This window comes from Sciurus vulgaris (genome assembly GCF_902686455.1).
Source record: "Sciurus vulgaris genome assembly, chromosome: 13".
In the NCBI taxonomy this organism is placed as follows: domain Eukaryota; kingdom Metazoa; phylum Chordata; class Mammalia; order Rodentia; family Sciuridae; genus Sciurus; species Sciurus vulgaris.
Window position 1 is genome coordinate 47,770,516 of NC_136474.1, and position 12,898 is coordinate 47,783,413.

General features: G+C 35.3%; 1 protein-coding gene across 3 annotated transcripts in view; it reads right to left on the reverse strand.

Moving 5' to 3' along the window:
- Positions 1-6,205: 6,205 nt before the first annotated feature.
- ROCK1 (Rho associated coiled-coil containing protein kinase 1) overlaps positions 6,206-12,898 on the reverse strand; it is a 162,924-nt gene continuing 156,231 nt past the window's right edge. For 2 of the 3 annotated variants that reach the window (XM_079108288.1, XM_079108290.1), the window contains 4 exons: positions 11,222-11,300; positions 10,416-10,677; positions 9,094-9,301; positions 6,206-7,711 (listed from right to left, as the gene is read on the reverse strand). In XM_079108288.1, coding sequence (XP_078964414.1) covers positions 7,705-7,711; positions 9,094-9,301; positions 10,416-10,677; positions 11,222-11,300 — 556 coding nt within the window. In that variant the 3' untranslated portion in view covers positions 6,206-7,704. The remainder of the gene's footprint in view (positions 7,712-9,093; positions 9,302-10,415; positions 10,678-11,221; positions 11,301-12,898) is intronic. The other variant, XM_079108289.1, reaches the window with a different exon arrangement.

The window sequence follows — 12,898 nt, forward strand, 5'->3', positions numbered from 1 at the left end:
CATATATTATGCCACAAAGCTAATGTTAGCAAATACAAGAAGATAGAGACACTACCTTGTATTCTATCAGATCATAATGGTTTGAAGTTAGAAATAAATGAGAGTAAAAAACAGAAGCTACTCCAACACCTGGAGATTAAACAATATGCTACTACATGATGAATGGATAACAGAAGATATTAGGAAGGAAATTAAAAAATTCCTAGAGGTAAATGAGAACAAAGAAACATCATATCAAAATCTTTGGGACACTATGAAAGCAGTACTTAGAGGAAAATTTATTTCATGGAGCGCATTCAATAAAAGAAGTAAAAATCAACAAATAAACAACCTAACACTTCAGCTCAAAGCCCTAGAAAAAGAAGAACAGACCAACACCAAAAGTAGTAGAAGACAGGAAATAGTTAAACTCAGAGCTGAAATCAACGAAATTGAAACAAAAGAAACTATACAAAAAATTGACAAAATAAATAGTTGGTTCTTTGAAAAAATAAACAAAATTGATAAACCCTTAGCCACTCTAACAAAGAGAAGACGAGAGAAAACCCAAATCACCAAAATTCGGAATGAACAAGGAAATATCACAACAGACACGATTGAAATACAAAACATAATTAGAAGCTATTTTGAAAATCTATATTCTAACCAAATAGAAAATTTCGAAGACATCAACAGGTTTCTAGAGACATATGAATTGCCTAAATTGAATGAGGAGGACATACAAAATTTAAATAGATCAATTTCAAGTAATGAAGTAGAAGAGGTCATCAAAAGCCTACCAACAAAGAAAAGTCCAGGACCAGATGGGTTCTCAGCCGAGTTCTACAAAATCTTTAAAGAAGAGCTCATTCCAATACTTTTCAAAATATTCCATGAAATAGAAGAGGAGGGTACCCTCCCAAACTCATTCTATGAAACCAATATTACCCTGATGCCCAAGCCAGACAGAGATAAATCGAGGAAAGAAAATTTCAGACCGATATCATTAATGAACATTGACGCAAAAATTCTCAATAAAATTTTAGCAAATCGCATACAAAAATATATTAAAAAGATAGTGCACGATCAAGTGGGTTTTATCCCAGGGATGCAAGGTTGGTTCAACATCCGGAAATCAATAAATGTAATTCACCATATCAATAGACTTAAAGTCAAGAACCACATGATTATTTCAATAGATGCAGAAAAAGCATTTGATAAAATACAACACCCCTTCATGCTCAAAACACTAGAAAAAACAGGGATAGTGGGAACATTCCTTAACATTGTAAAGGCCATCTATGCTAAGCCCATGGCTAATATCATTCTAAACGGTGAAAAACTGAAAGCATTCCCCCTAAAAACTGGAACAAGACAGGGATGCCCACTTTCACCACTCCTATTCAATATCGTTCTTGAGACTCTAGCCAGAGCAATTAGACAGACCAAGGAAATTAAAGGAATACGAATAGGAAAAGAAGAACTCAAACTATCCCTATTTGCGGATGATATGATTATATACTTAGAGGAACCAGGAAATTCCACCAGAAAACTGTTAGAACTCATAAGTGAATTCAGTAAAGTGGCAGGTTACAAGATCAATGCTCATAAATCCAATGCATTTTTATACATAAGTGAGGAATCCTCAGAAAGAGAAATTATGAAAACTACCCCATTCACCATAGCATCGAAAAAAATAAAATACTTGGGAATCAATCTCACAAAAGAGGTAAAGACCTCTACAATGAGAACTACAGAACACTAAAGAAAGAAATCGAAGAAAACCTTAGAAGATGGAAAGATCTCCCATGTTCTTGGATAGGCCGAATTAATATTGTCAAAATGGCCATACTACCAAAAGTGCTATACAGATTCAATGCAATCCCAATTAAAATCCCAATGACGTACCTTACAGAAATAGAGCAAGCAATCATGAAATTCATCTGGAAGAATAAGAAACCCAGAATAGCTAAAGCAAACCTTCGCAGGAAAAATGAAGCAGGGGGTATCGCAATACCCGAACTTCAACTTTATTACAAAGCAATAGTAACAAAGACGGCATGGTACTGGTACCAAAATAGACAGGTAGATCAATGGTACAGAATAGAGGACACGGACACAAACCCAAATAAATACAACTTTCTAATACTAGACAAAGGCGCCAAAAATATGCAATGGAGAAAAGATAGCCTCTTCAACAAATGGTGCTGGGAGAATTGGAAATCCATATGCAACAGAATGAAACTAAACCCATATCTCTCACCATGCACAAAACTCAACTCAAAATGGATTAAGGACCTCGGAATCAGACCAGAGACCCTGCAGATTATAGAAGAAAAAGTAGGTCCCGATCTTCAACATGTCGGCCTAGGACCAGACTTCCTCAACAGGACTCCCATAGCACAAGAAATAAAAGCAAGAATCAACAACTGGGTTAGATTCAAACTAAAAAGCTTTCTCTCAGCAAAGGAAACTATCAGTAATGTGAAGAAAGAGCCTACAGAGTGGGAGAATATCTTTGCCAATCATACTTCAGATAGAGCACTAATCTCCAGAATCTATAAAGAACTCAAAAAACTCTACACCAAGAATACAAATAATCCAATCGACAAATGGGCTAAGGAAATGAACAGACACTTCACAGAAGAAGATCGACAAGCAATCAACAGATATATGAAAAAATGTTCAACATCTCTAGTAATAAGAGAAATGCAAATCAAAACCACCCTAAGATTCCATCTCACCCCAATTAGAATGGCGATTATCAAAAATACAAGCAACAGGTGTTGGTGAGGATGTGGGGAGAAAGGTACACTCATACATTGCTGGTGGGGCTGCAAATTAGTGCAGCCACTCTGGAAAGCAGTGTGGAGATTCCTTAGAAAACTTGGAATGGACCCTCCATTTGACCCAGCTATCCCACTCCTTGGCCTATACCCAAAGGATCTAAAATCAGCATACTACAGAGATACAGCCACATCAATGTTCATAGCTGCTCAATTCACAATAGCCAGACTATGGAACCAACCTAGATGCCCTTCAATTGACGAGTGGATAAAGAAACTGTGGTATATATACACAATGGAATATTACTCAGCCATAAAGAATGACAAAATTATGGCATTTGCAGGCAAATGGATGAAACTGGAGAATATCATGCTAAGTGAGATAAGCCAATCTCAAAAAGACAAGGGACGAATGATATTGCTAATAAGTGGAGGATGACACATAATGGGGGGGAGGGAAGGGTTAGTGTTAGGGTTAGAGTTAGGGTTAGGGAGGGGGGCAAGTATGGAGGAAGAAAGTACTGTATAGAGGGTAAAGAGGGGTGGGAGGGGTGGGGGGAAGGGGAAAAAAAATAACAGAATGAATCAAACAACATTACTGTATGTGGATTTATGATTACACAAATGGTATGCCTTTGCGCCATGTACAAACAGAGAGGCAACATGTATCCCATTTGTTTACAATAAAATAAAAAAATAAATAAATAAATAAATAAATAAATCAAGTTTCAAACTGAAAAAAAAAAAAAAAGCAAATGTAGTAGTGTAGTACATTGTCATCCACTATTGACTAAGTTTTGAAAAGACATTGCCTTTAACTGTTCATAATACCTGCTAATAGTTAATTTCGTTTTCTTTCTGAGCAGAAAGCATTCTAAAAATCTTAGACAATGCAAAACAAAGACTTGAAACTTAAACCTAAGCAGCAGCAAAATAACTTACGTAATTAGTTTAGTTATTATAGTCTCCCTTTTTTGTTTCACTTTCTGTAGTTCAGTAATCCAAGGTGAACAGAAGCCCAAAAATACTCAATGGAAAATTCCAGAAATAAAGTCTTAATCAGTTTTATATCATATATGGTTCTCAGTAGTGTGACAAAATCTCTTATGCGGTGCTCAGGATATGGACCATCCCTTGGTCCAGCATTTACACACTGTATATACTCCTGGCCCATTAAGTTATTTGGTAGACATTAATGTTTTAAGTCTGATATCACAGTGTTTGTGCTCAAGTGACCCTTATTTTTATTAAAAAATTGTCCCAGGGGCTGGGGTTGTAGCTCAGTGGTAGAGTGCTCACCTTGTATATGTGAGACACTGGGTTCGATCCTCAGCACCATATAAAAATAATAAATAAAATAAAGGTATTGGGTCCAATTAAAAAATAATTTTAAAAAAATGGCCCCAATACAAGAGTAGTAATTAGGGCGATTCAGGTATGCCCTAAAGCCAGGCTGTAAAGTGTTTTATGTGAAAAGGTGAAAAAAGTTCTTGACTCAACTAAAAAAAGTCACATGATGCAGTTGCCAAGATATATAGTAAGAATGAACCTTGTTATCTGTGAAATTGTAAAAGGAAGAGAAATTTGTGCTAGTTTTGCTGTTGCACCTCATTCTGAAAAAGTTATGGTCACAGTACATAAGTGCCTAAGATGGAAAGGGTATTAAATTTGTATAGACAGATATAAGAAAAACAGTGTATTTGATGCTACACTCGTGTCCAGGTATCCACTAGGGATCTTAGATGTAAACCCCTCACAGTGGGACTACTGTATATAATTTCTAGTAGTATAAAAAGTAAATGAAAATACACTTTACTAAGTAATTATGAGTTTGAATGCCATATTTAAATTTTTTGCTAATTTTTTTTTTTTTTACTTTAAATGGAGGACTGGTTATTTTGTTCAAACTGAAGCCTCAAAAAATGAGAAGTGATTACAGTTGGATTAAGCCTGGACATAATAATGCCTATGTTTTCTTTCCATTCTACAGACTGAGTTCCAGCCAGTTCTTAGCTAAAGCTTGCTTATGGGTGGATAGGCTGGCTTGACGTTGAACTTTCATTTCACACTCTTACTGTGTCTTCCTGTAATGAAGTGTAGAAAAAAACTAAAAGATGAATTTCCCAGACTTTCTTGCAGCTCGTTCTGAATGTGATTTAATTTTTGGCCAAGTAAATTCATTTTTGGAAGCCTCATGTGAGATGGAGGCTGTACTGTTGTTGGCAAGCAGGGTCATGAAAGTGATTTTTCTGAGGTTGTGTGGACAGAGAGATCCCAGGGTATGGGACATGAGGTTAGTAAGTGGCAAGAGGAATGGCAGTGCCTGTGTGGCTTCCATCATGGCTCTCTCAGGATTCTCACACTATTGGTGGACTTTGGCAGCTAAGTGGTTTCCTAAACAGCAGCCTTCCCAGCTGACCTGGTTGTTCCTCAAGGCTCGTGTGATTCTCAAGAATTTTATGTTCAGGGCTGGGATTGTGGCTCAGAGGTAGAGCACTTGCCTAGCATGTGTGAGGCTCTGGGTTTGATTCTCAGCACCACATATAAATAAATAAAGGTCCATCAACAACCACCACACACACACACACACACACACACACGTATGTTCAGATTACTCTTATTTAAAAAAAATTCTCTCTTGCTTGAATTAATGAGAATTAACTGTGTTCTCTGCTACTGGATGTTAATACATTAGGTAATGATAATGATTCTGAGAAGGTATTAAGGACGTTGTCAGGTGTGTAAAGGGCCTGAGATTTTACCCAATCTATAAGCTACAATTTAGCCAGTTTCATGAATTTGGGCAGAGGACCTCAAACTCCTGGGTCAGAGCCAAATGACTTCATTATTCACAGTATAGGAAGCAGCATCAACCTCATGTTACCATGAGTTCCCCTTGTTGCCCAAGTCTTACATGGTCAATACAGAGAGGCACAGGTGGGTACTTGTGCTTACAGTGGCTTTGTATTATAGGTGAGGAACTTCAAGTTTATGGAACCTGAATCTTTTATAATGAGTAAACCTGCCCGTCTTTGACCTTGGAGAAAGAACATTATTTTAATTATACTGAACAGTAAATGAACCTGCCTTTTTCTGAACAGACACACTATCTTCTAAGGCTGTTCACTAATGACCCTTCAAAATGACAGTCCAGAAAAAAGGTTGTCAAAGTCTCTGATCACAAGAAATTGAAGAGACCCATGGAGAATTGTTTCCCAACAGATACTTTAAATATAGCCACTCTTGTTTGTTTTAGAGTCCAAACCAGGTGTAATCTTTTAGAAATACACATTTAATGAACATTTGTATACAGTCAGGGACTAACCTAAGTGCTTTTCTATTCATTTCAGCCACAAGAAAAGACCATAGCAGTCATCATTAAAAATATCCTTCCATAAATTACTTTTATTTCTCATTAAATGAGCACAGAGTCATTAGCATATTAATAACAGATATGTTTATTATTACATATCCATCAGTGCGGCTTTCAATACCACTTGAAACATGCATATCATCCTAGAGACGATCAGTTTTCCAGTGCTTCTTATTTGATACACATTACTGCAAAGCCATTATAAATTACTGAGGAGGTATTTGGTTAAAAAAATAAACAATAAATCATACTGCCCATATAAATCACTCTTGTTACTGGACAAGAGTTTAACAGTATTTATACGGTAATTCCTATGTTAACTGGAAAACACCATGGATGTATTGCCATAATTTTCTTTTTACATTGGTGCAACCTTGAATAATTTTTGCAGTTTTATAAAGTCATTCATTATTGTAGCAGGTAGTTTGATGCAAAGATTGTACTCAATTTATGAAAGTTCAAATCTCTAAATATTTTAAATTAAACCAATTATCAATGAAAAACCCACTGACACACATAATTTTTTGAAAATCTGTTTTTTGAAATTTCTATACTTATGGCAGTAAAATAATTATCTCAAATTAAGGCACTAAAAGGGCAATGCAACTCCCACTGAAAGTGTTCTAAGAATAATTTACATTTCAAACAGTGCATACATTTCTTATATGTTTGTTAACTTAATGTCTTTATCACTTAAAACCACAAAGAAATACATTATATAATTACAGAAATGATGTACCCCACAAAATGCTTTTAAACTTTTTTTTTTTTTTTTTTTTTTGTACAGTTAGTTCCTAATGTCTCTAGTAGTAAAATAATATGGCTTGGCAAAAATGCATAGATTAAATGTAATTTCTGTCTTTCCCATTCCCCAATCTACAAACTTGCTGAAACATATACAGTATTGTAAAGCATAATGTAAGATATTTAATTTCTCCATCAAGTCCACCATGAGCAATCAACAGTAAGGCTTTTTAATTCTACAGTGAGGGCACTGAAGTTCAAGCAATGTCACTGTTTCTTAAAATAATTTTGTATAGTCTTGCAAGAGCACAAAAACTTACGTCATTTAAAAAACAAAACAAAACAAAACAAAACAAAACAAAACAAAAAAAACCACTTCAGTTTGTCTCATTTTGAGATATTTTCTTTACTCCTTCCATGAGCTGATCTTGATAGTGATGGCCATTCCACTTGAAAGTGAAAATTCCTTCCTCTCACTCATATGAGGAAAACTGCATTCTATCACAACTGACAGGCGTTTTCTCAGAAATTCAAAAAGGCAGCACCTTTTTAAAAAAATATATCTAGCTAAGCTTTCCCCCAATTGTTTCTGCATTACATAGTAATAATTAATCTAATCTACCTGTAGGCAAACCCGCAATAATAATAAAAAAACCCCTCAGTGTGCTTTTGTGCCAAAGCAAGGACAGAATAACAGCAATCTTAACCCTGAAGCCTGTGATATTTGTGTCAAAGAAACAGCCTGTCTGCTCTGCATGGTTAAAGAAGCCTGGTTTATCAGGTAGCATCCCACATGATTCCACAAGGCAGTAGGTCACATGGTTAACTGCTGGAGGGAAAAAGAGAAAAAAACTATAATTTAAGAAATGTACTCAGTTTAAAAATACAATAAATAAAAATCAGAGTGAGGGCTTGGGGTATAGTTCAGGAGTAGAGGGCTTGCCTACCAGATGCAAGGCTGTGAGTTTGACTCCCAGCAGTGCTGGGTGGGGGCAAAAAAAAGAGGGAAAAGTACATACATATTATTTTTATATAAAATAATTAACAATTACATAAAATTTGAAAAACAGGGAATAGGAAAACCATACTTAAAATTACCTCATTTTGCTTCTACCTTTTTTGGGGGTGGGGGTACCAGGGATTGAACTCAGGGGCACTCAACCACTGAGTCACATCCCCAGCCCTATTTTGTATTTTATTTAGAGACAGGGTTGCTTAGTGCCTCACTGTTGTTGAGGCTGGCTTTGAACTTGTAATTCTCCTGTCTCAGCCTCCTGAGCCACTGGGATTACAGTAGGCTGATTCTATCCTTTTTTAAACATATTTTTTTACTCAGATATAATCCTATTTTAAATCATTTTAGATCCAGTTTATTCTGTATACCCAGATGGTTGATATAGTCTTCTACAGAATTAAGTTAAGAATGATGTGATAAACTGGAGTAATATGTGACTGAGAAATACATAAGAAGGAAAAGCTATGAGTCATTTCAAAGACTTAGACCTGGTTACTGAGAGGAGAGAATGAAGAAAAGAGATTAATTAAAGAAAGCTTCTCTGCCTGCTTGAAAGAAGTGGGTGACATTAGCAGAGCAGCAAATCAGTGTTAGGTCTCAGTTTCTATATTCTAATGGCCCTCTGATCTAGGATTACATCTGAGGGGGTTGGTAGTTGGTATCAGAGAAAAACACACTTTAGAACTGGATAAAAACGAGTTCCAATCTACAGGCTATGTAACCTTGTGAAAAGTTCCTTACTTTCTCCTCAAGAAAACAATTATACTGTAACTTTGTATGTAAGATATTTTTGAAAAACACTTCATAGAAAATAAAAAAAGGGGGGACTTAACTGGAAAGTTTATTTGTAACACCATCTTCATCAATAATACCAAATAATTTTAATTTTCATAAAGATGAGGAAAGTTTTATATAACCTTATTTGCATTAAAAAAGGTATAAATTACTTGGTTAAAACATTAAGGGATAAATATGTGCTTTGTACACCAACTTATGACAATAAAAATTGACATGGAACTAAATATTGCATTTATTAATAATATTAATTTTTAAAACAAATCATAAAGTAACTGCAAGTCTATAAAGACCTAATTATAAATGATGTCCTCTGTAGTGAAATGAATGAGATTTTGATTTTAACAGATACTATCTGATTGCTTTCACGCTGTTAAAAAGGTTAACATTTCAATCCTTACCTAGTTTTTCCAGATGTATTTTTGACCACTTTCCGGAAAGACTGATTTGCAGTGGATCTTGTGGAAAGTGTTCGAGGTGAGGCACGAACAAAACCAGATGGTGGATTTTTAGGGATTTTCTTTACTAAATGAGTTACCCATTTTTTTTGTTCATCCTGAGAACATGCTAACAGCAGCATATCTCTCGCTGATGTTACATCATAACTTACTATGTTGAAAAAAAAAAGCATAATTAAAATCATATAATATTAAAAACCCAAATCTATCAAATGTATAATTGTTCATGTTCTTATAAAGTTTTAAAGGAAAAACTATGATTAATTAAGTTCAGACAATATTCCTTTTTTTCTCAAATTTAATTAAGGCTCTCAAATTTAATTTAATTAAAATCAAAGCCTAAAGCCAACATTCATAAAGTAAGAAAAATAAAAAGCATAAGTGAAATAAATATATTTATAGAACTTAAGTTTATTATCTTAAAATAGCTGTCTGTACTCAACATTTTTTTCCCCTTAGGTTACCTCTGATTAACTAGAAGGTATTTTTGTCTATCATAGAGCATGCTGGTCCAGGCAGAGAGAGTCAGACAAAAACAAAGTAAGTAAGAGGTAAAAATTCAGAGAGGAATACAGTGAAACTCATCTATAACTCTTCTCTCCAATTCAGAAAATTTCTTTCTTTTCTTTTTCTTTTTTTTAGTACTGGGGATTGAACCCAGGGGAGCTCTGCCATCAAGTTACATCCCCAGCCCTTTTACTTAATTTTATTTTTTAATGAGATAGGATCTCACTAAGTTGTATAGGCAGGCCTTGAACTTGTGATCCTCTTGCTTCAACCTCCCAAATTGCTGGGATTATACACACGCATCACTGTGCCCCACAGGATAATTTCTTTGTAGTTTTTTTTTTTTTTGTACCAGAAATTGAACCCAGGGGTGCTTAGCCACTAAGCCACATCCCCAAACCTTTTATATTTTATTTTGAGACAGTCTCACTAAGTTGCTGTGGCTGGCTTTGAATTTGTGATCCTCCTACCTCAGCCTCCCAAATCACTGGGCTTTACGGTCTGTACCACTGTGCCTGGCAATGGGGGTGATTCTCTTTAAAAAAGAAAAAAAAAAAAAAAAAAAAAAAAAAAAAAGGAAATATGTAGCTGTGAAACTATACCTGCAGTTGTTGTTCCACCAGTGTCAAAATAGTACTTCTTATAACCTACCTTTTTCAATGTGATATAGAATTCATTAATACTTAGAAGAAGTTATTTTATTGGGACTTAAAACTAAAATTTGTTTGAAGTTGTAAAAAATAATTACCATGCCTTACCTTTACATGGAGAAATTAAGTCTTCTTTCTTATCTAAATGATCTCTGTGGCACTTAACATGGCATCTTCGACACTCTAGGGCAGGGGGTGGCTTAAAAACATGCCAGAGAGGTTTGGCACAGGCCTCACAATTGGCAGGAAAGTGGTAGAGTGTAGGAATGAACTCATGGCCTTTGTGATTTTGGAAACTAGTTTTTTCAGCTTGTTGTACTGGTTCCATCTCTACGTCTTTTCTACATTCACCTTCATTTGCATATAGTATCTACATTCAGGAATAGAGAAAGGAAGAAGGGAAAAACATCTTAATCTGTAAATAAAAGTTCCACAAATATAAAAGCAATGGTATATTTTACATTTATTTCACAACAACACTCAGTACTTAGGTAAAAAGAGCTTTTTAAAAATGACAATTTTCTTGCTGGGTGTGGTGGCGCATATCTGTAATCCCAGAGGCTTGGGAGGCTGAGGCAGGAGAATCATGAATTCAAAGCCAACCTCAGGAAAAGTGAGGCGCTAAGCAACTCAGTGAGACCCTGGCTCTAAATAATATACAAAATAGGGTTGGGGATGTGGTTCAGTGGTTGAGTGCTCCTGAGTTCAATCACTAGCACCATAAATAAGAAAAATAAAATAATAATTTCAAGGACTGGGGTTGTGGCTCAGTGGTAGAACGCTTGCCTAGCATGTATGAGGCATTGGGTTTGATCCTTAGCACTACATAAAAAGAATAAAAAAATAAAATAAAGCTATTGTGTCCATCTACAACTGAAAATATATTTTTTAAAATTATAATTTCATACTTTTACCTGGAATATTTTAGGAATTTCTTCAGTTTCAGCTCTGTATACATCTCCTTGGGTTACAGGTCGAACATGAAACAGCTTACTGAAATACAAATAAAAATGATATATAAACCATTTAAAAAATTCATTTAGAGCAAAAGATAGGTATTTCACTAAAGAGAACATACAGGTGCCAAATAAGCAAATGCAAAGATATTCAACATCGTTAGTCATTAGGAAAATATATTATTAAAACTACAATGAGTCAGGTGCAGTGGCACACCCCTATTAATCTCAGAGACTCAGGAGGCTGGGGCAGGATTGCAAGTTGGAGGCCAGCCCCAATACCCAGCAACTTAGGAAGACCCTTTCTCAAAGTATTGGGGAGGTGTACCTTGGTGGTAGAGCACCCCTTGGTTCAATCCCTAGTTCCACCAAAAAACAGAAAAACCTACAGTGCATATCACTATATATCTATTAAAAATTTTAGAACAAAAATAATAATAAATCAAATGCTGCTGAGAATGCAGAGAAACTAGAACCCTTTATACAATGCTAGTGGAATCATAAAACCACAGAACCATTCAGGAAAAGAATATGGTAACTTATTACCAAACTAGACATATACTCAACATATCACCAGTGATTATCCTTTTGGGCCTTTATACTGGGAAAATGACAATTTCCATCTATATGAAAACCTGAATGTGAATGTTCATAGTTGCTTTATTCATAATAGTCCCAAACTGGAAACAACACAAATAAATGTTAAATGAAATGCATCTGTATCATGGCAGACAGTCATTCCTCAGTATCCTCAGGAAATTGGTTCCAAGACCTATTTGCAGATACCAAAATCCCAGTTCCCTTATATAAAAGGGTATTTGCATATTTGCATAAAACCTGTGTACATCCTCCTATATATTTAAAATAATTTCTAGGTTACTTTTTTTTTTTTTTTTTTTTGAGGTACTGGGGACTGAACCAGGGACTCTCTACTGGAATTACAGGTGTGTCACTGTGCCCAGCACAAAAAGATTCTTGATGTCATTAGTCACAAAGAAAATGCAAATTAAACCAACCAGTCAGGCATGTTAACATAGGCCTGCAATTCCAGCAGTTTGGGAAGCTGAGGCAGGAAGACCTCTGAATTCAAAGCCAGCATCAGCAACATAAGCAAGGCCCTAAAGCAACTTAATGAAACCCTGTCTCTAAATAAAATACAAAAAAGGGCTGAGGATATGGCTCCTTGGTTAAGTGCCCTGGATTCAATTCCCACTACGGGGGGGAAAAGAAAAAAATCAAAGCAACAATGAGATAATACTTCATATCCACTAGAATAGTTTGGGACACAAAAAAGAAGTCTGACACCATCAAATGGGACATGGAGCAACAAAATGTATATCTTGTAAGTAGATATAAAATAGTACAATCATTCTTGAGAACTGTTTAGATTTATTTAGTAGCTCTATTAATCCAGGATTCTACTCCTATCATCTTATTTACCCGTGAGAAATGAAAACATATATCAGAACTTTTTAGTACTTGCCCAATTCTATTTACGTCCTAACCATAATCAGGTTCATAAATATTTAATTCTGAAGGAATAGAAGTATTTCATTTAAGTTTATATTTCTCTTGAATAGCACCTACTACTTCACTTTTAATTTATGTTGTGTTGCATGTTCTGCCTTTTCTAGT